This window comes from Vipera berus (assembly GCF_964194415.1).
Source record: "Vipera berus genome assembly, chromosome: 4".
NCBI classification, from domain to species: Eukaryota; Metazoa; Chordata; class Lepidosauria; order Squamata; family Viperidae; genus Vipera; species Vipera berus.
The window spans coordinates 1,866,682-1,894,664 of NC_138206.1; the positions used below are offsets into that span (position 1 = coordinate 1,866,682).

Consider the following 27,983-nt stretch of genomic DNA (forward strand, 5'->3'; position numbering starts at 1 on the left):
TGCCAACTTGAGACTAGGTCGTTTTGGTTTCCTTTCTTTCTAGGATCAATGGAATCTCCCAGCTATCTTTATTCTGAAGTGACGGTGCCTACTTTGCTGGAACAGCCCCACGGTGCCTACAGTAAGGTAATCCGGATGGTGCTTCACCATTTGAATGGCTGCCCGACCCTGGCTAGGAAGGAAAATCCTTGAAGGTTTAAGAGTGGCTTTCCCCATCCCAGATCCATTCAGAGGGTGTGCACTGAAGCTCCTGCAGCCCTAAATCCATTCGTGCACACAAAGGCTGGGGCTGATGGGAACTGAGCAGGAGGAGGAGGACTCTGGGGTCCTTGGTGCTCTCTGAGCTGGGTGGTTTCCTTGCAGACGTTTCATGACCCAACTAGGGAACATCATCAGTGCTGGGAGGAGGAGGAGGAGGAAGACTATGGGATCCTTGGTGGTCTTTGAGCTGGATGGTTTTCTTGTAGATGTTTCATGGCCCAACTAGGTAACATCATCAGTGCTAGAAGGGAGGAGGAGGAGGAAGAGGAGGACTTGGGGGTTCTTCCTCCTCCTCCTCCTCCTCCTCCTCCTCCTCCTCCTTCCTCCTCCTCCGCCTTTCCACAACCCCCGCTCCCTTCTAGCACTGATGATGTTCCCTGATTTGGTCATGAAATGTCTGCAAGAAAAACACCCAGCTCAGAGAGCGTCAAGGAACCCACAGTCCTTCCTCCTCCTCCTCCTCCTCCTCCTCCTCCTCCTCCTCCTCCTCCTCCTCCTCCTCCTCCTCCTCCTCTCTGCAAACACCTCCTCTTCCTCCTCCTCCCTCCTAGCACTGATGATGTTCCCTAGTTGGGTCATTTAACATCTGCAAGAAAACAGCCAAGCTCAGAGACCACCAAGGACCCCACAGTCTTTGGGTCTCACATTGCCAGCCTTGGGTGCCCCAAACAGCGAGGAAGCAGACTCCTGACACAGGGGGAAAAAAAAACCTGTTGACACCCAGTTGCAGGAGTTTATTTAGACATATTATTTTCTACATTCCAGAAAGAAATATCCTATCTGATGAAAATTGAAGGTGTTCACAGGATTCTTCACCTTTACCAGAAGTAAGTGTTTAGGACAGTGTAATTTTTTTTACACCTTTACCCAAGCCTTGAGGGGACGGACATTAGACACTGCATGCGTTCACCGTTTTGTAAGTCACTTTTTTCAACACTGTTGTGATTTCAAATGATTGCTAAACAAAGGATTATAAATGGAGTGTAACTCAATGACTTCTGGGAATGTTGATCTTTTTTTTTTTTATATTGTGGTGACCAGAAGAGAACAATTAACCAGGGGAACGACTTGCCTCCAGAAGTTGTGGGTGCTCCAATACTGGAGGGTTTTTAAGAAGAGACTGGACAGTCACTTGTTTGAAAACTTAAGCTTTGATTCTAAGCATTTTAACCAGTGGTGGGATTCAAATACGGGAACGACCGGTTCTCTGTCTGGATGCCGCTCCCGGAAGTCCATTCTGGACCCGGGCAACAAAAAAATTAGCTACCGGTTCTGCCGAAGTGGTGCGAACTGGCTGAATCCCACCACTGATTTTATCTTTAAAACGACTTGCTTGCAATATTTATTTTATTTTTTTATTTTTATTACATTTATATCCCGCCCTTCTCCGAAGACTCAGGGCAGCTTACAAGCTTAGCAGTAGCCTTCATTCTATGTATATGCCTGCTTATTAGGGCTTTCGCCCCCCCCCCCCAAGCGGCATTATTACAAAGTCAGCTTAATTGCCCCCAACAATCTGGGTCCTCATTTTACCTACCTGGGAAGGATGGAAGGCTGAGTCAACCTTGAGCCTGGTGGGATGCGAACCTGCACTAATTGCAGCCAGCTGGTGTTACTTAAGAAGGCATTAGCCCACTGCTCCACCAAGGCAATAGAGAAGTCTTAGCTGGATAATGCTTATTCATTTTATGCTTTTAGGCCACCTTGACTCTTGTATGACTTGCGGACTTCAACTCCCAGAATTCCTCCGCCAGCATCACTGGCTGAGGAATTCTGGGAGTTGAAGTCCCCAAGTCCTAAAAGGGCCAAGTTTGAAGACCCCTGGTTTAGGTCAAAGCAGACACCCCCACTGCACAGCCAAAGAGGACCCCTACTCTATGTTCTCTTGCTGAGTCAAGGAGCAGCTGTATACAGAGCAAATACCTTTTCTGTTTTTATCTTTTTGTATGCAGGTCCTTTGTAATTCAGAATATGCCTATTTACTATCTGGATTTAGAAGGAAGAAGAACTGTCCAGCATCCTAAACCAAGAGTAAGTCACTCCCTGTAATAAAATGTGGACTTCTCTCTCTCCCTCTCTATCTATGATCATCATCCATCAGTCATCCATCATTCAAGTCAGTCTGTCTGTGTGTGTCTCTCTCTGTCTCTTTGTCTGTCTCTCTCTCTGTCTCTGTCTGTCTGTCTCTCTCTCTCTCTCTCTCTCTCTCTCTCTCTCTCTCTATATATATATATATATATATATATATATATATATATATATATATATATATATATATATATAAATATAAATATATATAAATCATATTTATCTGTCTCATCTCTCTCTCATCTACCATCTATATATTTATACTATCTATCTATCCCTATCTATCTATCTATCTCTATCAATCTCTATCAATCTCTATCTATCTATCTATCTATCTATCTATCTATCTATCTATCTATCTATCTATCTCAATATATCTCTATCAATCTCTATCTATCTCTATCTATCTATATCTCAATATATCTCTATCAATCTCTATATCTATCTATCTATCTATCTATCTATCTATCTATCTATCTATCTATCTATCTATATCTATCTATCTCAATATATCTCTATCTATCAATCTCTATATATCTATCTCTATCTATCTATCTATCTATCTATCTATCTATCTATCTATCTATCTATCTATCTATCATCTATCTCAATATATCTCTATCTATCAATCTCTCTCTCTCTCTCTCTCTCTCTCTCATAAATCATCTCTCTGTCTATCCCTCCCTCCTCCCCCCACTCTGCCAGTCTGTCTGTCCTTCCTGAACGCTTTGTCCAACGTCAAGGCTGGCCCTGAGCTCCAGCTGGCTCATCTGGTTTCCCCCACTCATGTCAGCCCTTCAAGGTCGTCCAGAGAAGAAGCGACAACCAAGAATACAACAGGAATTGCAGGAACAATTTTTCAAGTCTGAAAGCAGTTCCCCCCTCCTTTATTTTTACTTCCCTGAAAACTCAGGAGGGTCACTTCTAAGATACAGAATGAAGAATAGCAGAGTGGGAAGGGACCTTGGAGGTCATCTAGTCCCGCCCCCTGCTCGGGCAGGAAACCCTATACCATTTCAGACAAGTGGCTGTCCCGTCTCTTCTTAAAAACCTCCAGTGATGGAGCATTGACAACTTCCAGAGGCAGGTTGTTCCACCGGTTGTCCTCACTGTTGGGAAGTTTCTCCTTAATTCCAGGTTGCTTCTCTCCTTGATTGGCTTCCATCCGTTGCTTCTTGTCCTGCTTTCTTTGGGTGCTTTGGAGAAGAGGTTGACCCCCCCCCCCGCATTTTCCATGGCAGCCCCCCCCAGATATTGCAAGATGGCTATCATGTCGCCCCTAGTCCTTCTTTTCATTAAATCAGACATACCCAATTCCTGCAACCGGGAACTGTTGCTCTTCTCTGCGCCCTTTCCAGAGTCTCAACCTCTTCCCGTGTCTCCTCCGTTTCTGAAAGGCTGAGACCACTTTTACACGTCTCTCGGCTGCAACTCTTCCTCCCAAGGTTGTTCTCACACACCCTTGCAACTCAGTCCCACCCCCCACCCCCAATGCCTTCTCATCGCAGCCTTTCTCTGTCCCCTTCCCCTGCTCCCTTGCAGATCGACTGCTATTACAGTGGATACGTGGAAGACCTTCCCAATTCGAACGTGGTGCTCTCCACCTGCAACGGTCTTTGGTAAGGGCTGGCCTGTGGGTCCCGTGCTCTGCAAAACGGCACCTGTTCGATAGGTTGGGGGGGGGAATGGGATATACAGGTGGGTCTCGAACGCAGGGAAGGGGAGGCTGGGTCTGCTAGGAAAGCGGCAAACCTGATCAGCTAGAGAAGGGAAATGCAGAGTGACTGAGCAAGGGGGTCCCATTCTGAGATAATTTCATCTTTGGAAAGGTACCAACAACTTTGGAAAGCATACATTTTCTTGTGTGAAAAACGCCTGAACCTTTTAGGTTTCCCAGAATGAAATCAGCTGCACAAGGAAATAATAGAGTAGAGTTGAGTAGAAAAGAATAGAATAGAAAAAATAGGATAGGATAGGATAGGATAGGATAGGATAGGATAGGATAGGATAGGATAGGATAGGATAGGATAAGATAGGATAAGATAGGATAGGATAGAAAATATGGAAAGGAATGGAATGGAACAGGAACAGAACAGGAACAGAACAGAACAGAATAGAATATGGGCTATAGAATACAATAGAAAATATGGAATGGAATGGAATGGAATGGAATAGAAAATATGGAATAGGATAGGATAGAATAGGATAGAAAATAAGGAATAGAATAATAATAATAATAATAATAATGATGATGATGATGATGATGATGATGATGATGATGATGATGATGATGTTGGAAGGGACCTTGGAGGTCATCTAGTCCAACCCCCTGCTCAGGCAGGAAACTCTATACCGTTTCAGACAAATGGCTGTCCAGTCTCTTCTTAAAAACCTCCAGTGGTGGAGCATTCACCGCTTCTGGAGGCAGGTTGTTCCACTGGTTAATTGTTCTAACTGTCGGGAAATTTCTCCTTAGTTCTAGGTTGCTTCTCTCCTTGGCTAGTTTCCATCAATAGAATAGAATAGAATAGAAAATATGGAATAGAATAGAATAGAATAGAATAGAATAGAATAGAATAGAATAGAATAGAATAGAATAGAATAGAATAGAATAGAATAGAATAGAATAGAATAGAATAGACCTTGGAGGTCATCTAGTCCAGCCCCCTGCTCAAGCAGGAGGATCTATACCATTTCAGACAAGTGACTGTCTAGTGGTCTCTTCTTAAAAATCTCCAGTGATGGAGCGCCCATGATTTCTGGAGGCAAAGCTGTTCCACTGGGTTAATTGTCCTCACTGTTGGGAACTTCCTCCTTAATTCCAGGTTGCTTCTCTCCTTGATTGTTTTCCATCCATTGTTTCTTGTCCTGCCCTCTGTTGCTTTGGAGAGTAAAACTATTTTAGTCCTTAAAATATTTAGTGTTCCAGTCTTCCAATATCTCAGGGGCTGCCCCCAAAGAAAAGGGGGTCCACCTATTCTCCAAAGCACCCAAAGAAAGCAGGACAAGAAGCAACGGATGGAAACTAGTCAAGGAGAGAAGCAACCTAGAACTAAGGAGAAACTTCCTGACAGGGAGAACAATTAACCAGCGGAACCACCTGCCTCCAGAAGTGGTGAATGCTCCAACACTGGAGGTTTTTAAGAAGAGACTGGACAATCACTTGTCCGAAATGGTATAGGGTTTCCTGCCTGAGCAGGGGGTTGGACTAGATGACCTCCAAGGTCCCTTCCAACATTCTGTTCTGTTCTGTTAAAACTACATGGACTGAGTTGTTAGTTGAGAGTCCATCATAAGTCACCTTTTTTTAGTGCCGTTCGAATTTCGAACGGACGCTAAAGGAATGATTCTAAGGCAAGAACTACCTGGGCCCATCCCAGGGCGATGGTTGTCCGATCTTTTCTGGAAGGCCTCCAGCAATGGAGGGACACTTTTTTGGGGGGGGGTTCTGGCTGTTCTTTTCTGTGACGTCGCAACCTCCTCCTCAAACATTCAGGGGTCACATACAGATGGGGAATCTGACCTACCAAATCCAGCCGATCGAAAACTTCTCTGGGTTCAAACACCTCCTCTATCGCAAGGCCCCAGAGCCGAATCGTCCGTGCCGAGGGGTGGTGGAAGAGATGGGCCTGGGGGCCAGACCGACAACGGGCCAGACACCGGATTCCAAGGACGCCATCGTAAGTTCTCTTCTTCCTGCTCAAACCTCGGGCAACGTTAAGATGGGGGGAGCTCAACATTATTTATTTTTTATAAATAATTCAAGGGGGTGAATGTCGTAATTCCCCCTCCTCCTATTTTCCCCCACAACAACCCTGTGAGGTGGGCTGGGCTGAGGTGAGAGGGAAGGACGGGCCCAAACTCACCCAGCCGGCTTTCGTGGCAAAGGCGGGATTCGAACTCATCGTCTCCTGGCGATTGGCACCAAAGTCACCCAGCTGCTTTCATGCCTGAGGCGGGACTAAAACTCACCGCCTCCTGGCGATTGGCCCAAAGTCACCCAGCTGGCTTTCGTGCCTGAGGCGGGACTAGAAGTCACCGTCTCCTGGTGATTGGCCCAAAGTCACCCAGCTGGCTTTCGCGCCTGAGGCGGGACTAGAACTCACTGCCTCCTGGTGATTGGCCCAAAGTCAACCAGCTGGCTTTCGTGCCTGAGGCGGGACTAGAACTCACCGCCTCCTGGTGATTGGCCCAAAGTCACCCAGCTGGCTTTCGCGCCTGAGGCGGGACTAGAACTCACCGTCTCCTGGTGATTGGCCCAAAGTCACCCAGCTGGCTTTCGCGCCTGAGGCGGGACTAGAACTCACCGCCTCCTGGTGATTGGCCCAAAGTCACCCAGCTGGCTTTCGCGCCTGAGGCGGGACTAGAACTCACCGTCTCCTGGTGATTGGCCCAAAGTCAACCAGCTGGCTTTCGTGCCTGAGGCGGGACTAGAACTCACCGCCTCCTGGTGATTGGCCCAAAGTCACCCAGCTGGCTTTCGCGCCTGAGGCGGGACTAGAACTCACCGTCTCCTGGTGATTGGCCCAAAGTCACCCAGCTGGCTTTCGCGCCTGAGGCAGGACTAGAACTCACCGTCTCCTGGTGATGGGCCCAATGTTACCCCTTCAGCTTTGGTGTCTGAAACAGGGACTAGAACTCACCGCCTCCTGGTGATTGGCCCAAAGTCACCCAGCTGGCTTTCGCGCCTGAGGCGGGACTAGAACTCACTGTCTCCTGGTGATTGGCCCAAAGTCACCCAGCTGGCTTTCGCGCCTGAGGCAGGACTAGAACTCACCGTCTCCTGGTGATGGGCCCAATGTTACCCCTTCAGCTTTGGTGTCTGAAACAGGGACTAGAACTCACCGTCTCCTGGTGATTGTCCCCAAGTCACCTTTCGTTTGCCTCCCACCCCTGATGTCTCTACTTTCCTTTCAGCCACACTTCTCTCGGAAGAATATGCCATCGAGATACCTGGAATACTTTGCCGTTTGTGACCATTCTGTGGTAAGCAACCAACCATAGGTTAACTAGGTTAGATCCCAGTTAGCCTCTCCAGAAGCAGCTGCAGGACATGGATCTGGCTTTTTGCTCCTTTCTCCTGTTCTGCTCTACTCTCAAACTCCACCACTTTAAGATGGGAGGGCTTCCACTCCCAGAATTCCTCAGCCAGTCCACCCATCTTGAACTCGAATTCTGGGAGTTGAATTCCACCGTTCTTAAAATTGAATTCTGGGAGTGTAAGTCCACACCTCTTGAATTTGGATTCTGGGAGTTGAAATCCACCCATTTTAAAGTTGAAGTCTGGGAGTTGAAATCCACCCATCTTGAATTCTGGGAGTTGAAGTCCACCCATGTTGAACTTGAATTCTGGGAGTTGAAATCCACCCATCTTAAAGTTGAATTCTGAGAGTGGAAGTCCCCCATCTTAAAGTTGAATTCTGGGAGTTGAAATCCACCCATCTTAAAGTTGAATTCTGAGAGTGGAAGTCCACCCATCTTAAAGTTGAATTCTGGGAGTGGAAGTCCACCCATCTTAAAGTTGAATTCTGGGAGTGGAAGTCCACCCATCTTAAAGTTGAATTCTGGGAGTGGAAGTCCACCCATCTTAAAGTTGAATTCTGGGAGTTGAAGTCCACCCATCTTGCCCCAAAGTGCAATTGTGTCCATTTCAAACTCTCCCCCATGTGTGCCACATTAGGAAACATGCACACCAAGGGCAGAAGAGCCGCTATGCTGTGGTGATGCCTGATTCATCTTTTTGGCATAAGAGTTTTCACCTTCAGATTGCTAGGAACTAATCGGTGCTCCCTTTCCACCCTAATATATTTTATTTTTAATTATTAGTTCAACTAATATGCTCCCCCATTATCAATCATTTAGTAGAAGGGCGCAAACCATGGCCAAAATAATGTTCTCCTGGACAACTTTCCACAAGAAGTAAAAACAAAAAGCCCCCACAAGGAGGTAGTCCTCAATTTACAACCCGTTCATTTAGTGACTGCTCGAAGTGACAACGGGCCCTGAAAACAGGGACCTGTGACCCGTTTTGCACACTTAATGACTGCTGCAGCGTTCCCCGTGGTCACGTGATGGAAATTTGGATCCTTGGCAACTGTCTCGCAGTTACGACGATTGCATTCACCAGGGGTGTGTGTCTGAGTGTGTCATGTGATGATCCTCTGATCAGCAAAGTCAAAACGGGGGGAAGCCAGATTCACTTAACAACCGTGTGGCGACCTCAACCTGTGCATCGATTCACTTAAGAATGATGGCAAGAAAGGTCACAAAAAGGTGCAGAACTCGCTTAGCGACCGCCTCGCTTCAAACGGTTGCAATTTGAAATGGCCACTAAATGGACGCAAGTCGAGGACTGCCTGTTCTTTCAGTATCTCCCCCGAAGGAAAGGCCCAATGGGCGGGTGGAGGAGGGAGATCTGGAACCAGAGATTGGGGGTGAGGGAAGACGCAGAAAGAAGCGGGTCAGTCTGGAAGGGAGCCACCCTCCCCGGGGGTCCCGAAAGACCCACGCAAGGAATCTGGCAGGGCGGGTCTGCACACAGCGCCCCTGAGGATCTCCTCCTCCCCCCTCAGTTCCAGTGGGCCAAGCAGAACGTCACTCAAGAGCTGCTGCTGGTGCTTCAGGTCCTCTTGCTGGTTCACAGTGTAAGTAAATCCTAGTAGCCGAGGGCGGGAAGGGACCTTGGAGGTCTTCTAGTCCAACCCCCTGCCCAAGGCAGGAGATTTTACCATCCTGGACAAAGGGCTGGTATTTTCTTGAGAACCTCCAGCAACTGAGCAACCAGAACTCCAGGGGCATCCCTCCCTCCCTCCATATCCATATCCATACCTATATCTCTGTATCTATCATCTATCATCTAAATATCTATCATAGTCTAACATATTTATCATGCCATATTTATCTGTATATACAGTATATGTATATCATCTATCTATCTATCTATCTATCTATCTATCTATCTATCTATCTATCTCTCATCTAAATATACCTTATGTCTATCATCTATCATGCCATATTTATATCTATCAATCTATCTATATCTCATTTAAATATCTATCTTATGTCTATCATCTATCATGCCATATCTATCTATCTATCTATCTATCTATCTATCTATCTATCTATCTATCTATCTATCTATCTATCTATCATCTAAATATACCTTATGTCTATCATCTATCATGCCATATCTATCTATCTATCTATCTATCTATCTATCTATCTATCTATCTATCATCTATCTATCTATCTATATCTCATCTAAATATCTATCATCTCTATCATCTATCATGCCATATTTATCTATCTATCTATCTGTATCTCTCATTTAAATATCTATCTTATGTCTATCATCTGTCATGCCATATTTATCTCTATCTATCCATCCATCCATCATCTATCCCTCCATCCCTCCATCTAGATCACAGCTGGCTCAGGAATTTCTGGGAGTTGAAGTCCACAGGCCACCCAAGGGCCTGGTTCCATCTCCAGTGTGACTCACCTTGCAGGTAAGAGGATGGCCACTCCTCCCTTTCCCCTCGCAGGTGTACAGCGACATCGGCCTCCACGTCGTCCTGACGGGCATGGAGGTGTGGGCCGAAAAGGACCCCCTGCCCCTCGGCAAACCCTTTGGGGAAAGGGTGCGAGCGTTCCACAGCTACGCCAATTCTGAGCTTCAGCGCCAGACCCACTTCGACCACGCCACGCTATTCACGTGAGAACTCGGAGTTTTCTGCGGGAGAGGCATAGATCTTGGGGTGGTCCTCCTCTTCCTCGGAGGACCCCAGCCTTTGGGGCCGCAATTCTCCCCATGGTTCGGCTCATGCAGGGAGTCCTTGGCACTCTGACCGTCATAAATATGAACCAGTTTGCCAAGCGTCTGAATTTCGATCACGTGACCACGGGGGATGCTGCCACTGTCACGAGTGTGGAAAAAGGCTCATAAGTCCCTTTTTTTTCCAGAGGGGTTGAAACGGACTGTTGTAAGTCGAGGACTGCCTGTATTTCAGTTCAAATGTTTTTAACACCAGGTTAAGTTGATAAAAGCCGGTGAAAAACGTAAAAACAGCCAAAACACGGGAACGTCTGAGTTGAACTGGGTGTTTTCTGCGTTGCAGGAATGTGGGTGAAGACGACATGTTCGCAAAGACGTGGACTTTGCCCGAGTGTCTTCAGGACCACGTCTCCGCTTCTGTGGTCAAAGTAAGGAAAAGGGCGTGGGGGGGGAGGGGCTCGGACTGGGCCAGGCAGATCCTTGGCATCTTGCTATAGAATAGATCGAGGCTCTCCAAATATGGCCGCTGTATGCTTTGTGGACTTCAACTCCCAGGATTCCCCAGCAAGAGAAGAGAGGAGGGAGAGAGAGAGAGAGAGAGAGGAAGAAAGAGAGAGGGGGAGAGAGAAATAGGGAAAGGGAAAGGGGGAGAGAGGGGGGCAGAGGGAAAGGAGGGAGGGAAAAAGGGAGAGGGGGAGAGAGAAAGAGAATAAAGAGTGGAGGAGACACAGAGAGAAAGAGAGAGGGGGGGAGAGAGAAAGAGGGAGAGAGAGGGGGGAGAGCAAACTAGAGAAAGAGAGAAAGATAGAGAGGGGAAGAGACAGAAAGAGATAGAGAGAAAGAGAGAGAAAAGAGAGAGTAAAAGAGAAAGAGTGAGAGAAAGAGAAAAGAAAGAGAGAAAGATGGTAGGAGTGAGTAGCTGTGCAGATAAATGGGAGGGAGGGATGGAGGGATGGAGGGAGGGAACTCCCCCGGAGTTGTGGGTGCTCCATCTTAGGAGGTTGTCAAGAAAAGATCGGAGAACCCTTTGACCAGGATATTATATAAACTCTCCCGTCTTGAGCAGAGGGTTGGACTAGAAGACCTCCGGGGTCCCTCCCAGCTCTAGGATTCTGCGATTCTACTTAGGTCTGCTTCACTGCCTCCTCCCTCCCTCCCTCCCTTTCCCTGCCGGGCCCAGATTTCTCCGCTGGCCACAGAGGTCGGGGTCTCCGCCGCGCACCAGCTGGGCCACGCCCTCGGCTTCGCCCACGATGACCTCCCACGGACAGACAGACGGCCCTGCGAATGCAACTCCACCACCCAAGCCGGCCGCTGCCTCATGCATGCAGCCACGGCGTGAGTAGCCCTGATGCCAGCCAAGACGGTAGCTGAGTGAGTTCTGCCCCATTTTGCGACCTTCGTTGCCACAGCTGCTAAGCTAAGGGAATCACGGCGAGTCGTTAACTTAGTACAGGTCATCTTCAACTGAGCCCCAGATTATTCGCTAAGTGAGACATTTGTTGAATGGGCTTCGCCCCGTTTTACGACCTTGCTCGCCACCGTTGTTCAGTGAATCGCTTGCAGCTATTAAGTGAATAACACGGTCGTTAAGCGAATCTGGCTTCCCCCGTTGGCTTTGCTTGCCAGAAGGTCGCCAAAGGGGAGCACGTGAGCCCCTCCCTCCCCGGGACGATGCAGCCGTCGTAAATATGAGTCAGTTTTTTTTATTTTATTTATTTATTTTAATTCCATTTATATCCCGCCCTTCTCCGAAGACTCAGGGCGGCTTACAAGCTTAGCAGTAGCCTTCATTCAATGTATATGCCTGCTTATTAGGGCTTTCACACACACCCCAAGCGGCATTATTACAAAGTCAGCTTATTGCCCCCAACAATCTGGGTCCTCATTTTACCTACCTGGGAAGGATGGAAGGCTGAGTCAACCTTGAGCCTGGTGGGACGCGAACCTGCACTAATGGCAGGCAGCTGGTGTTACTTAAGGAGGCCTTAGCCCACTGCTCCACTAAGGCTCTAGCGTCCGAATTTTGGTCATGTGACCACGGGGATGCTCGGATGGTCGTCCATGTGAAAAATGACCTTTTTTCAGTGCTGTCATAACTTTGAACAAACTGTTATAAGTCAGGGACTATCTGTAACCCGGTCGTTAAGTGGATCCAGCTTCCCCATTGACGTTGCTTGCCAGAAAGTCACAAAAGGGAATCAGATAACCCTGGCACATTGCAACCGTCGTAAGTACATGCCAGTTGCCGAGCCTCTGAATTTTGATCGCGTGATCCCGGGGGACACTGCAGCGGTCGTGTGAGTCACATTTTTTTCCAGCGCCCTGGTTACTACAAACGGTCACCGAACGGACGGTTGTAACCCGAGGACCCCCTGTAAGTCACCGGCCCACCCTCTCGTTGCAGAGAACGCTACCTGCTGAGCAACTGCAGCAAAGAAACCTACTTCGCATTCCTGCAGGGCGCGGGGAGAAACTGTTTCCTGAACTTGCCCAAAGACGTCACCCCGAGAAAGTCGTGCGGCAACGGCATTCTGGAGGACGGAGAGCAGTGTGACTGTGGCACAGACGAGGTGAGCACAACGCACTTCATCTGGGCTCCAACTGACTCAACGAAATTCAGTGGTGAAAAAAGGAAGGTGCTACATTTAGGCAAGAAAAACCAAATGTATACTATAGGTCAGGGCTAGGCCACCTTGGCCCCTTCGTGACTCGTGGACTTCAACTCCCAGAATTCCTGAGCCAGCCATGCTGAGGGGAAAGGGAGAGGTTTCCAAGCTGAGCCATGCTGGGTCAGGAATTCTGGGAGTTGAAGTCCACGAGTCACGAAGGGGCCATAGTTTCCCCCATGCTGGCTCAGGAATTCTGGGAGTTGAAGTCCAGGAGTCACGAAGGGGCCAAATTTTACCCCATGCTGGCTGAGGAATTCTGGGAGTTGAAGTCCATGAGTCACGAAGGTGCCAACGTTCCCCCATGCTGGCTCAGGAATTCTGGGAGTTGAAGTCCAGGAGTCACGAAGGTGCCAACGTTCCCCCATGCTGGCTCAGGAATTCTGGGAGTTGAGGTCCATGAGTCACGAAGGGGCCATAGTTTCCCCCATGCCCGCTCAGGAATTCTGGGAGTTGAAGTCCACGAGTCATGAAGGAGCCATAAGTTTCCCCCATGCTGGCTGAGGAATTCTGGGAGTTGAAGTCCACAAGTCATAAAAGAGCCAAGGTTGCCTACCCCTGGTATAGGTGGTACCTTGCTCAATAGTAGCAACTGTGAGAGGGATCTCGGAGTCCTAGTGGACAATCGCTTAAATGTGAGCCAAAAAAGCCAACACAGTGCTAGGCTGCATTAACAGAGGGATACAACTGAGATCACATGAAGTGTTAATACCACTTTACAAGGCCTTGGTAAGGCCACACTTGGAATAATGCATCCAGTTTTGGACACCACGATGTAAAAAAGATGTTGAGACTCTAGAAAGGGTACAGAGAAGAGCAACAAAGAGGATCAGGGGAGTGGAGGCTAAAACATATAGGGAACGGTTGCTGGAATTGGATATATCTAGTCTAATGAAGAGAAGGACGAGGGGGGACATGAAAGCAGCCTCCCAGTATCTCAGGGGCTGCCCCAAAGAAGAGGGAGTCAAGCTATCCTCCAAAGCGCCCGAAGGCAGGACAAGAAGCTGAATTCTGGGAGTTGAAGTCTACGTATCTTTTTTTTTATTGAAAAGTTTTACATTTTTTAATACAAACGACCCCCCTCCACCCCCACCCCTCTCCCCAACCCCTCTCCACCGTCCCCTCCCACCTCCCCGACTTCCCAGAGCTGAATACAGGGTATAAAAATACAAACAAACATAATCTAAAATATGCAAACAACAATAAAATATTAAATTCTATCGCACTTTAACTCTTAGTAAAATAACTACTAACTAGTTATACATCATATAAATCCGCTACTTATTCAAATGCTAAGTGAAACTTTTTAGTCCCATATTTATTCTGAATATAATCTATCCATCTCCTCCACTCCACAATGTATCTCTGTTGCGATTGGTCTTTCAAATACGCTGAGATCTTTGCCATCTCCGCCAAGTTAGAAACTTTCAAAGTCCACTCTTCTATAGTCGGCAGTTCTTCCTTCTTCCAATATTGCGCTACTAAAAGTCTCGCTGCCGTAATTAAATTCAACATCAGCTTAGTGTCCACAACGGTAGTATCTGTAATAATACCCAATAAAAACAATTGCGGAGAAAACTTTATCCTTTTCTTAAATATCTTTTGCATATTCCACCAAATTTTGATCCAAAAAGCTTTAACCTTTTTACAAGTCCACCATATATGAAAATACGTTGCCTCCTCACAACCACACCTCCAACATTTGGGCTGGCAGTTCGGATACATCCTTGCTAATTTTTTAGGATCTAAGTGCCACCTATAAAACATTTTATAAAAGTTCTCTCTTAAATTTTGGGCCATTTCTGTTAGCTTCTCCTCCATAAGTTCTGTAAGCTTCTCCTCCATAAGTTCAGCTAATTGTTGGGATTGCTTTTTCATAGCCTCTTGCAAAACATCCTGCAAATCTTTTACTGTCAAAGCTGGTGCAGGTGCAGATGCAGGGGGAGGGGGCATTAAAGCCTGTAACGAAGATTGCTGCACCGGGGAAGCCCCCGCACTTCTAGGAACTTTAGATGATTTGGCAGCCATTTTCACCCACTCAATTCTGTTGCACACTTTCACTTTTTAAAGATCTCCACAAAGTCCACCGAGTTAAAGATCCTATACTTGCTCTGACATGATTCTCCTGTATCGCTCTGCCTGCATCCAAGTAATCCAAAGTTCACTCTCGCTGGCAGGGATGGTTGCTGCGCCCTGCTCTGCTCCAAAGCCCCGGAGCAGAGGCGTCCCGAGGTCTGGAGCAAACTCAGGCTTTGGGGGGGGGCTCAATCCTTCGACCACCAGAGTTTCAACTCTGGCGGCCTGGGAGAGCTCTACCCCTGCCTGGGCGCTCACCCCTGCCTCTTCTCCTGAGGAGGGGGCTTCCCAGCCGCCAAAACAGCTGATCGGCTGCCGGCAACGGAGCCTTGCCACCCAGAAGCTATCCTCCAAAGGGCCCGAAGGCAGGACAAAAAGCTGAATTCTGGGAGTTGAAGTCTACATATCTTGAAGTTGAATTCTGGGAGTTGAAGTCCACGCATCTTGAAGTTGCCAAGGTTGTGAAACACCATCCTAGAGATCTCTGACAGACAACCAACCAGCTTCTTTTGCATCCATCTGAGAGATCTGTGAAAGATCAGGTTAAAAATCAAATCCTGCTCTCCATCCTGGTCTCCTCCAGATATGCTGGTCCACAACTACCCAAATTCACCCCCAACACAACCAAGAACCCACGGGGGACACCTGGCATCTGGTGCCCAACATCTCTGGAGGCTTCCAGCCTTGGAGAAGGTGGGCCAAGATTTCATTGGCCCTACACAGGATCTCTCTCTGATTTCCTTTCTGACTTTTGGCTAGTTTGGGGGCTGGGGAGCTTTCAGCAGGGGTCCTGCAACTGGGCCTGGTGGGTGGTCCAAACCCCCAAGAGTGATCAGTTGCCCCCTCCTCCATCTTCCTGGCAGGAATGCATAATCAACGGCTGCTGTCAAGAGGATTGCCAACTGAAACCCGGTGCCAACTGTCTTCAGGGATCCTGTTGTGAGGAGTGTAAGGTAAGATCTTGGCTCTGCCATCTTGGGGGGCTATGTGGGGCTGGGTGGGTCTCCCTGGGACCAAGACCACCTCCAGGGGACAAACGGCCCCTTTGATCCTTTGCTGTTTTCCGTCGCCGTCAACTTGTATGCATCTGAGTCTGCAACAAACCAGGGTAAAATGGCAAATGGCCAGCCGCAACGTCACGCCCTGATGGTGATCACGGCCTTGGATCACGATGCCCGACACAAGTAGCCACTTGTGGCCTTTGTGTGACAAGCTCATGTTTTCTGGTAGTCCTCAACTTACAACTGTTCATGTTGTGGAAAGAAAAGCCTTCATCGGGGTCCAGTCCAAGCCGGGAATAAGCAAAATGGCGATGTAGAAAGAAGGTTGCAGTTTATTGAATTGAAGAGCCGGACAGGAAGAGGGCTCTGGAAGAAAACGAGAGAGTGAGCACATGTAGGGAGTGGGTTTTTATACCTTCTTGGGCTTTTGTGTTTGGAGTTGCTCCTGTGGCATGAACTTTGACCCGAGTCTGAGTGTGCCTTTCTGGTATTCTGATGGTGGTGGGTTAATCCTATTGTGTCCCAAAGGTCATATCCTGCTCCCCTGGGGCTGGGGCTGAATGCGTGTTGGATATTTTTTGGTGCGAGGGATTGTTGATTCTAGGGATCTTTGTCTTTCTAATCCCATCAGCCTCCTGGTTCCAATCTTCCCGAGAAGATTATCACATCCAAGCTTCTTGGATGTCTACGGAGGTTCTCCGTCCTCCAGGCCATAGTTATCCCAAAGGTGCTTTTTTGCAGGAGGCCAGTGGACTTTCTTGGTTTTCCTTCGAAGAGGTTTCGCTTCTCATCCAAGAGGTTTCTTCGGGTGGGGAAATGGAAGGATTTATACTCCTTGCAGACAGCTGCTCGTTTGCCTCCTTTTAGAGGGTCATTCTTGAGGCCACTTGCAGGTTTGTCTGTTTCTTCGGGGTCACCTGAGTGGTCCAAATGAGGGTGGGGCCTTCTTGGCTGCAGGACGTTCTCCGCCCAGGGTCCCTTCTCCGTCAGAGACGGGTGCAGACCGTTGGGGAGGAGTCAACGTTGTCCGCCTCTCAAACTGAAACATCTGGAAGTTTTTAAGCACAGACTGGACAGCCATTTGTCTGAAATGGTACAGGGTTTCCTGCCTGAGCAGGGGGTTGGACTAGATGACCTCCAAGGTCCCTTCCAACTTCTTCTTCTTCTTCTTCTTCTTCTTCTTCTTCTTCTTCTTCTTCTTCTTCTTCTTCTTCTTCTTCTTCTTCTTCTTCTTCTTCTTCTTCTTCTTCTTCTGTTGCCTCCAGCCAAAGGCTAACTCCATCAGCTTTTGCAGCCCTTCCTCCATTAGGGGAAGGAAGGCATCTTTCCATTTGCCCTGCAAATTCCCACGAGCCCCAGGGCTACGTGGCAGCCTGGCTGGAGCGATGTTTGAGCTCCGTCCGTCTCTCTCTTCGCCACAGTTGCTAAAAGAAGGGACGGTGTGCCGGGAAGCCGCCTCCGATTGTGATCTGGACGAATACTGTTCGGGGACCTCGGAAACCTGCCCCCCGAATGTCTTCAAGCAAAACGGGATGCCCTGCGGCACCGACAGCACCTGCTATGCGGGGGCCTGCCTGGACATCCGCCGGCACTGCCAGACGTTCTTCGGCAAAGGCAAGCGGGCTCTCCTCCAGAGCGGAACAAAATGGAGATACAGCTGGTGGGGATGGCGGGGGGCGGGGCGGGTCCCAGACCCTCAAGGTAGCTAAGCAGGGATTGGTCCAGCTGGCATTCGGATGAGGTAGTGCCTGCCCATCCCAGGCCTGGAAGCATTCAAGGCTTGTTTTCATTCTGCAGGTTTGCCCAACTGGCTTTCATGCCTAAGGCAGGACTAGAACTCACCATCTCCGGGCGATTGGCCCAAAGTCACCCAGCTGGCTTTTATGCCTAAAGCGGGATTAGAACTCATCGTCTCCTAGTCATTGGCCCAACTCACCCAGCTTTTATGCCTAAGGCGGGACTAGAACTCATCGTCTCCTGGTGATTGGCCCAACTCACCCAGCCGGCTTTTATGCCTAAGATGGGACTAGAACTCATCGTCTCCTGGTGATTGGCCCAACTCACCCAGCCGGCTTTTATGCTTAAGGAGGGACTAGAAATTGTCTCCTGGTGATTGGCCCAACTCACCCAGCTGGCTTTTATGCCTAAGGCAGGACTAGAACTCACCGTCTCTGGGCGATTGGCTCAAAGTCACCCAGCCGGCTTTTATGCCTAAGGCGGGACTAGAACTCACCGTCTCTGGGCGATTGGCTCAAAGTCACCCAGCCGGCTTTTATGCCTAAGGCGGGACTAGAATTCACCGTCTCCTGGTGATTGGTCCAAAGTCACCCAGTTGGCTTTCATGCCTAAGGTGGGACTAGAATTCACCGTCTCCTGGTGATTGGTCCAAAGTCACCCAGCCAGCTTTTATGCCTAAGGCGGGACTAGAATTCACCGTCTCCTGGTTTCTGAGCCAGAAATATAAATATATAATATATATATATATATATATATATATATATATATATATATATATATATATATATATATATATATATATATATATATATATATGTTTCAAATGTTAACTATTTAGATTACCTTGCTAGGCCCCAAACATGGGGCAAATCTTTATTTCCTGTTTTCAGCCTATCTTGAAGGCTATCGAACAGGCAGTAGTCACACCGGACAATTCATATATTGTGTAAATTACTAACAAAGAATTAAAGGGAAACTGAGAAAACAGGAAATAAAGATTTGCCCCATGTTTGGGGCCTAGCAAGGTAATCTAAATAGTTAACATTTGAAACATATCTTCCCTTGCAGAAAAAAGCTAACAGAGCGAGAGAGACCTTGTGGCTTAGAGGCAAATAACACTGCCTCATATGCAATCAGCCCAGGTTCGAATCTCAGAAGGGTATAGCTGACTGATGACGACTAAGGAGTCAGAAATGCATCTCAGTTTCCCTTTAATTCTTTTTTAGTAATTTACACAAATATATGAATTGTCCGGTGTGACTACTGCCTGTTCGATAGCCTTCAAGATAGGCTGAAAACAGGAAATAAAGATTTGCCCCATGTTTGGGGCCTAGCAAGGTAATCTAAATAGTTAACATTTGAAACATATCTTCCCTTGCAGAAAAAAGCTAACAGAGCGAGAGAGACCTTGTGGCTTAGAGGCAAATAACACTGCCTCACTGCCTCATATGCAATCAGCCCAGGTTCGAATCTCAGAAGGGTATAGCTGACTGATGACGACTAAGGAGTCAGAAATGCATCTCAGTTTCCCTTTAATTCTTTGTTAGTAATTTACACACACACACACACACACACACACACACACACATATATATATATATATATATATATATATAAATTATAAATATATTTCTTTGTATAAATCTATATATCTGTATTAAATCTACACATTTATAGATACTGTATGGTTAGATTATGGATATATGCTTACAGATAAATCAGTATCATCTATATAAACATTACAAATGCGTAAGGATATGTTACTTATATGTAAGGGTGTAGGTCTACACATATTTTGTATACAGCATGTTTTAAATGTGTGTTACGGATGTGTGCACTTTGAGAGCAAGCAACTAAATTTCATTTTTAAGGTCTGCCGTTGTGCCCACAGGGAAACAAATGACAATTCAGGTTATCTAATCATTAATAAGCCTTCAGTGAACTTCTGCCTAAATGGTGGGTCCAGGTCTATCTTGCTCTTGACCTTTTACCCTCCCCCATTCTACCCCCTCCCCAATCTCCAAATCTTTAGCTGCAAAACCTGCTCCACTCAGTTGCTACATGGAGGTGAATTTGCAAGGTGACCGGACCGGTAACTGTGGCCAGGATAAATCCGGATACAGGAAATGCCAAGAAAAGTAAGTCCATTCGCTGACTCCTACGGGAAGGAGAAAGCAGTCCCAACTAGCAAGTTCCTTGCTTGCATGGAAGGCACATCAGAAGGGCGAAAGAGGGTTTGATGGTTAGAAGAATTAACCAGTGGAGCAGAGGTGGCCTCCAGAAGTTGTGAATGCTCCAACACCGGAGGTTTTTAAGAAGAGACTGGACAGCCATTTGTCTGAAATGGTAGAGGGTTTCTTGCCTGAGCAAGGGGTTGGACTAGATGACCTCCGAGGTCCCCTTCCGGCTCTGTGATTCTGTTATTCTGCCTTCCTTCCTTCCTTCCTTCCTTCCTTCCTTCCTTCCTTCCTTCCTTCCTTCCTTCCTTCCTTCTCCATCACTGGAAGTGTTTAAGAAGAGACTGGACAGCGACTTGTCTGAAATGCTTGAGCAGGGGGCTGGACTAGAAGACCTCCAAGGTCCCTCCCAGCTCTGTGACCCTGTTCTTCTAATGGTGCTTTGGGACTTCAGCCCATCTCTTTCCAATCTCCCAGATCAGCCCAAATGCTCCTTAAACTGTTGCTTCTATAACCAAAGAAAAAGTACATTGATAAAACAGACGTCAACGCTGCTAACATCGAATGTTCTTGCTTGACAAGAGATGAAGAAGTAGCTATTTCATATGTTAAACTTGTGTATTGCTTTAGTTTAAAATTGGGAGGAGGGAAGAGTAGGAATGCACTTTTTTTGGGGGCCATTTGTCTCTCTAAAGAAGATAAGATTTTGGCGGTTCTTCTAACGGAAGAGAAACTGATTCTTTAAATTAATTGGAGAATACGATTAATGACAAAATTAGAAAGGGGGAGAATTGTGTTTTAATATATTGTGCAAGGGGCGGAGATTTCAGATTCCAGTTTCCTTCCAGCAAGCATTTGCCGGTGTATTAGGCTAATAAAGGACTTTTAGCCTCAGAGTCACTTGAAAAGCCCATACGTCAGAAACTTGACAACAGATAGATTTAGGCAGGGGTTTTTGACCTCGGCAACTTGAAGGTGGGTGGACTTCAATTCCCAGGATTCCTCAGTCCGTCTGGACCTCGGGGCAGTCCCCAAAGGTAGGAACCGAACCGTCTGCAAATTTGGACCTCATTCTGACACACTGTATTGAATTGTGAGACTAAAGTCTAATTACGCTCTCTTAGTACCCCCTGTCCACTCTTCTCTTTCTAGGCCTTAATAGCCTGGCTTTAGAGGATTTAAGAAAGGCCTTTCTCCACTAAGAGTTTTTCCTAGGAGTTTCTCCATACAGGGAAGTTGGAAAAATAAATGAAAAGTAGGAAGGTGGACCCTCTCGTCTTCCATTTTGAAAAGAACGCTAAAAAGAGTGTCCTTCATTGATTACTCCTAACCCCCTTTTTTTCAGTCTTGGGCAACTTTATGATGGGTGGACTTCAACTCCCAGAATTCAGTTCTCGGAGTTGACGTCCACCTATGCTGGCTGGGGCGTTCTGGGAGCTGAAGTCCACTCATGTTGCCAGGGGAATTCTGGGAGTTGAAGGCCACCCATGCTCCCTGGGGAGTTTTTGAAGTCCATTCATGCTGACTGAGGAATTCTGGGAGTTGAAGTCATGGTGCCAGGGGAATTCTGGAAGTTGGTTCACCCGTCCTGGCTGAAGAATTCTGGGAGTTGAAGTCCACTCATGGGGCCAGGGGAATTCTGGGAGTTGAAGTCCACCCATGCTGGCTGGGGAATTATGGGAGTCAGAGTCCACCCATCTTAAAGTTGCCAAAGTCCTGATTTAGGTTCTCCAGCTGCTAATTTAGTTCCTCCTCCGTATTTCCGGCTAGAGATGGGAGAACTTTCCTTTTGGGCTCCATCTAGGTGCAGAAGGAACTCTAGTTCCTTTTTTCTCCAACCGGAAGATCAGCTCCCCACCCAGGCAGGGCTTTGCTCCCTCGAAAAGCCACCAGAAGCCTGTCGAGGGGTCTCCAAGGGTCTCTTCTCCCTGCCTGTCTGTCTTTCTTCTCAGAGACGTGTCTTGCGGAAGGCTCCAGTGCACTAACGTCCATAAAATTCCCAGAATTCCCCCGGGCTTCTCCATCCTCCAGACACCCGTCGACAAAGAGCTGTGCTGGAGCATCATCTCTCCCCAGCAGGACGAGGGGAACGATGACGGAGCAGCGAGAGACGGGTCTTCTTGTGGCCCCAGCAAGGTCAGATGAGGGGAGGGGAGGGTCCGGGTGGGACGAGGGCGGAGGGACAGCCAGCCCGGAACGGAGTTGGCTTGGCCAGGAGAGGAGAGAGTGGCGGGCACTCCAGTGTCCCTCCATGTCCTGTGCCGGGGGGCCTCTGCCCTCGGCCCCCTTGTAAGACGGCTGGACCTCAACTCCCATGCAAGGCAGGCTGAGGCATTCTGGGAGTTGAAGTCCACCCGTCCTAAAGGGGCCAAGGCTGGAGACTCCTGTTCTGTGCCATCGGGAAGCGGTGCCGATGCCCCCAACAGCCCCCAAGCCACCTTTTCTCCCGTCGGTCCACGGAAGGATCACTGCGGCCACCAGCACCAAGGCCTGCCTTGAACCGTTGGGTGGGATCGACTCCTTTTTTAAAGAACAGGAGCAGACATATTATGAGGAAACCCCCCCTTCTTTCTCTCTCTCTCTCTCTCTTCCTTTTTTACTTTCTCCCTTTTGTCTCTTCTCTTTTTCTCTCTTTTTCTCGATTTTTCCTTTCTCTCTCTCCCTTTCTTTTTTCTCTTTTGCTTTCTTTCCCTTTCTCTCTTTCTCTCCATTCCTTTTCTCTCTCTCTCCCTCTCTCTCTCCTTCCTCTATTCCCCTCCTTATCTTTCACTCTCTATTTCTTTCTCTTTCTTTTCTCTCTTTCCCTTTCTCTCTTTCTCTCCTTTTCTTTCTTTTCTCTCTCCCTCTTTCTCTCCTTTCTCTTTCTCCCTCTCCCTCTCCTTTGTCTTTCTCTATTTCTCTCTCTCTCTCTCCCTTTTTTCTCTTTTGCTTTCTTTCCCTATCTCTCTCCCTTTCTTTTTTCTCTCCCTCTTTCTCTCCTTTTTCTCTCTCTCTTTCCCTCCTTTTTTCTTTCTCTCTCTCTCTCATTTTCATTTCTACTTTTTTCCTATTATTGCTCTGCTTATGTCTCTATTCTGTTTTACTAAATAAGTGCAGGTAATCCTCGACTTAGCGAACATTTGAAGTCACAACAGCCCTCCAAAAAGGGACTGGTGGCCATTTCCCACACTTACGACCGTTTGCAGCGTCCACCATGGTCACATGGTCAAAATTCAGCCGCTTGGGAACTGACTCAGATTTATGACGGGTCGCAGCCTCCTGGCGCTACACGATCCCCTCTTGCAACCTCCTGACAAGCAAAGTTTAATAGGGAAGCCAGATTCACTTAATAACATCAATGATTCCCTTAATGACTGGCCAGAAAGGCCGTAAAATGGGGCAAAACTCACTTGGCAACTGTCTCACTTAGCGACATAAATTCTGGGCTCAAATGTGGTCGTATGTCAAGGACTGCCTGTTTACTAGCCATTTCTATAACAACAAACGAATCTAATTAGCATTTAATGAATATCTCAGCAACAGAAAATTTGGGCTGTTAATAATGATGATGATGATGTTCCTTCCAACTTTATTATTATTATTATTAGTTGACTGAGGTTCATGTTTAACTAATAAAAGATAATACTAATACTACTAATAATAATAAAGAAGAAGAAGAAGAAGAAGAAGAAGAAGAAGAAGAAGAAGAAGAAGAAGAAGAAGAACAACAACAACAACAACAACAACAACAACAACAACAACAACAACAACAACAACAACAACAACCTTGGGCGTAATCCCAAAACAACTGGAGCACCACTTGGACACCATCATCGGCATTGACAAATTCGCCATTAGTCAATTGCAAAAGGCGGCTTTACTAGGAACTGCTTCCATCCTGCGACGAGATCTGTAATCTGTGATAGGTAGACAAAAATGCCAAATCCAGTCTGAACATCTGGCTGACTGTGCGACGATCAATAATAATAATAATAATAATAATGATGATGATGATGATGATGATGATGATGATGATGGAAGGGACCTTGGAGGTCATCTAGTCCAACCCCCTGCTCAGGCAGGAAACCTATACCATTTAAGACAAAGGGCTGTCCAATCTCTTCTTAAAAGACCAGTTGTGCTCAAAAATTGCAGACTACCTGTACAACCGAAAATTTGTGCCCACCTTGACAATTGAAGCCTGCTGCGTTTTTATATGTGCCAACTGTATTGCTGAGACTGGCACGTGACGTTTTAGACACGGGCGCCGCTGATAGTCACCCAACAACATTGTTCAACATTTTCATTCCTGCCCGACCCGGGAGGGTCGATCTGCACAAAGTTCCTTCTGATTTTCCCCACTGTAACAACTGGGTGTGATCAGCTGGGCTGGCAGATGCTGCCTTTACTCTAGCACCTTCTCCAAATGTAGCCCAGCGATGGATCTCTCGCTCAATCCCTTCCCACGCTTTCCCCTTTCCAGATATGCGTAAACCGATCGTGTGTGGAGATGAAAGTTGTGAATTACGACTGCGATTTTTCCAAGTGTAACAACCAGGGGGTAAGTAACCGAGAGCTGGAGCCCCCGTGAACAGGTTTGGGTAGCAGAAATGGGGGCATTTTTTAGCCCCTTTCATGACCCAACTGTTCTGTACCAGCCTGCTACCGGCCCTGCAGAAAAAGCAGGGACAACCCCTTTACAAACGGCAAGAGGCTGGAATTACGCCTGCCAAATTTATTAACATAAAACGGAGCAAAACAAGACACGAACCAAGAAACAGGAGCTTTTCAAGCGGTTGCCTTCAGCAAACCAGCCCTCCCACGCATTCCCCTTTTATACAGTTCAGGGCGTGGCTTCTCTCTGCCTCCTTCCGAGGTGCCCCATTGCCTTCCTCTGTTTACTCCTGATTGACTGCCTCCTGCGTCGGGCGTCCTTGAACAGGGCCAGCTGTGGGTCATCTTCATCCACAGCTGTCAGGCTCACACAGCTGGGTCTCCGTGGTGACCAGGTGGGAGGGGCCTGGCTGAGGGCTCTCATCAGCAAGATCTTCAACCCCCTCAGCAAGGTCTTCAACACCCCCCTCCTCCTCTGAGTCGTCCGACCCAACTGCCGAACCCACAGGCTGACCCTGAATCACAACACCAACTAGGTAACCTCATCAGTGCTAGAAGGGAGGGGGAAATAGTACCATTACAGCACTGATACAGCTCTGATCACGTTCCCTGTTTAGGTAATGAAATGTCTACAAAAAGCAACCAAGCACAGAGAGGACCAAGGACCTCCTCCTCCTCCTCTTCCACCACCACCACCACAAACCCTCATTCCCTTCTAGCATTCATGATATCACCTAGCTGGGTCATGAAATGTCTGCAGGAAAACAACTAACCTCAGAGACCACCAAGAACCCCATGGTCCTCCTCCTTCCTCCTCCTCCTCCTCCTCCTCCTCCTCCTTCTAAATCCCTTTTAGCACTGATATTGTCCACAGTTGGGTCATGAAACGTCTGCAAGAAATCAACCAAGCTCAGAGAACACCAAAGACCCCACAGTTCTCCTCCTCCTCCTCCTCCTCCTCCTCCTCCTCCTCCTCCTCCTCCTCCTCCTCAACCCCCATCCCCTTCTAGTACTAAATGATGACATTTACAGTAGTTGGGTCATGAAATGTCTGCAAGAAAACCACCAAGCTCAGAGAGCACCAAGGACCCTTCCTTCCTTCCTTCCTTCCTTCCTTCCTTCCTTCCTTCCTTCCTTCCTTCCTTCCTTCCTTCCTTCCTTCCTCCCTTCCTTCCTCCCTCCCTCCCTCCCTCCCAGCACTGATGATGTTGCCTAGTTGGGTCATGAAACGTCTGCAAGGAAACCACCCAGCTCAGAGATCATTAAGGACCCCACAGTCTTTCCTTCCTTCCTTGCTTCCTTCCTTCCTTCCTTCCTCCCTCCCTCCCTCCCTCCCTCCCTCCCTCCCTCCCTCCCTCCCTCCCTCCTAGCACTGATGAGGTTCCCTAGCTGGGTCATGAAACGTCTGCAAGGAAACCACCCAGCTCAGAGAGCACCAGAGACCCCACAGTCCTCCTCTTCCTCCTCCTCCTCCTCCTCCTCCATACAAGCCCCCCTCCCTTCTAGCGCTCATGGTACCATCTAGTTGGGCCATGAAACATCTGCAAGGAAACCCCCCCCCCAGTTCAGAGAGCACCCAGGACCCCCCACTCAGACGATTCTTCTCCAGGAAAAGGGAACACCGTTCTTGGCTGCTCACCCCCTTGGTGCATTTCAGGTCTGCAACAGCAAAACGAATTGCCACTGCAGCTACGGATGGGCCCCCCCTCACTGCAGCGGCCGTGGCTTCGGGGGAAGCGTCGACAGCGGCCCGGCTCCCGAGCGTGTCAGTAAGTATCCCAGAATCCCCAGTTCTCCTTTGGGAGCCTTCGGTTTTCGTCTTTCTCTCCTCCTCGGCTTCCCCGCCATCATCTCGAGGAGCACATTACAGATAGTCCTCAACTTACGACCACAGTTGATACGAGTTCCCAGGTGAATCGCTGCCGTTGTTAAGGCAGTCACACGGTCGTTAAGTGAAACTGGCTTTCCCCCATTGACTTTGCTAGTCAGGAGGTCGCAGAAGGGGATCACATGATCCACCCACCCGCTGCAACCACGTCATGAATACGAGTCAGTTGGCAAGCGCCCGCATTTTGAACACGTGACCCTGGAGATGCCACGAGGATCCTAAGTGTGAAAAGATCATAAATCCCTTTTTTTCACTGCCGGTGTAATTTTGAAGGGTCACTAAATGAATTGCTGTAAGTTTATATCTTCATAGCTTCGGTTTTTCTCACTAATATTTATTATTGTTACAATTTTATAAAGAAATATGAGAAGCGAACGCTTGTCGTGGTGACCTCTCCTATCATGTTTGTCAGTCTATAACAGTAGACAGGTAAGTCCTCGGCTTACAGCGGTTCATTTAGTGACTCTTCAAAGTTACACCGGCCCTGAAACTGCCGTTGCTCATAAGCCAAGGACTGTCCAGAATGGCTATTTGCTGAGAATTTGGGGAATTGCGGTCCAAGTATCAAGAGGTGACCAGGCTGGGGATGACCCAGAACAGGGCTAGGCAACCTTGGCTCTTTTATGACTGGTGGACTTCAACTCCCAGAATTCCTGAGCCAGCCATGCTGAGGGGAAAGGGAGAGGTTTCCAAGCTGAGTCAGGCTGGCTCAGGAATTCTGGGAGTTGAAGTCCACCAGTCATGAAGGGGCCATAGTTTCCCCCATGCTGGCTGAGGAATTCTGGAGTTGAAGTCCACGAGTCATGAAGGAGCCATAGTTTTCCCCATGCTGGCTCAGGAATTCTGGGAGTTGAAATCCACGAGTCATGAAGGGGCCATAGTTCCCCCCATGCTGGCTCAGGAATTCTGGGAGTTGAAGTCCATGAGTCACGAAGGAGCCATAGTTTCCCCCATGCTGGGTGAGGAATTCTGGGAGTTGAAATCCACGAGTCATGAAAGAGCCATAGTTTCCCCCATGCTGGCTCAGGAATTCTGGGAGTTGAAGTCCACGAGTCATGAAGGAGCCATAGTTTCTCCCATGCTGGCTCAGGAATTCTGGGAGTTGAAGTCCACAAGTCATGAAAGAGCCACGGTTGCCTACCCCTGACCCAGAAGATCAATCCATGGAGCCTTCTGGCTGCTGGTGCTTCTACCTGTAACTTGGTCCTGAGGTCGCCCTAGAGGTCAGAAGCTCACCTGTTTTGCTGCTCTCTTCCAGAATCGAAAAAAACCTTAATGCTGGGTTCGATTATCGGAGTGGCGTTGCTCCTCCTGGCCCTCACGGTGATGCTGAAGAAGTTCCTCCCCATGTGGTAAGTAGGACCATCCTGGCCCAAGCCTTCTCTCGAGAGGTCAGAGTTGAGAAAAGGGGGGAAATACTGTGGTGGTTTGCTAAGAAGAAGGATGGGGGAAAAATGGGTTTTCCCCCCCAATTCTTTCTCTCTTCCGTCTCAAAAGCGACGCGGCTTGGAGGCCCGAGCGTCTCTTCTTGCTTCATCCATTTCAGATGGACTGGAGAAACGTGGTCCTGCCTCACAAACTGCTGATCGAAGGGTAGGCAAAGAACCAACACAAAACTGCTTTCGGTTCTAGGTGGTGGACAACCAGGGTTAGAATCGACAGCGGAGAGATGGCAGAAGTTGGCTACAAACTAGGTGCAGGGGTAGGCAACCTCGGCTC

The 27,983-nt window shown here is 48.0% G+C and overlaps 1 protein-coding gene across 1 annotated transcript; it reads left to right on the plus strand.

Annotated features, from left to right (window-relative positions):
* Positions 1-48: 48 nt before the first annotated feature.
* Positions 49-27,861, plus strand: LOC308668034 (disintegrin and metalloproteinase domain-containing protein 9-like; the record flags this gene model as incomplete). The annotated part of the gene is made up of 17 exons (XM_081327694.1): positions 49-126; positions 3,892-3,968; positions 5,846-6,029; positions 7,267-7,335; positions 8,922-8,993; positions 9,894-10,063; positions 10,467-10,551; positions 11,304-11,461; positions 12,531-12,696; positions 15,732-15,821; positions 17,291-17,570; positions 19,639-19,744; positions 21,736-21,919; positions 24,246-24,323; positions 26,034-26,145; positions 27,523-27,616; positions 27,762-27,861. The coding sequence occupies 17 exons, from the start codon at positions 49-51 to the stop codon at positions 27,859-27,861; spliced, it is 2,103 nt and encodes a 700-aa protein (XP_081183820.1).
* Positions 27,862-27,983: the final 122 nt, after the last annotated feature.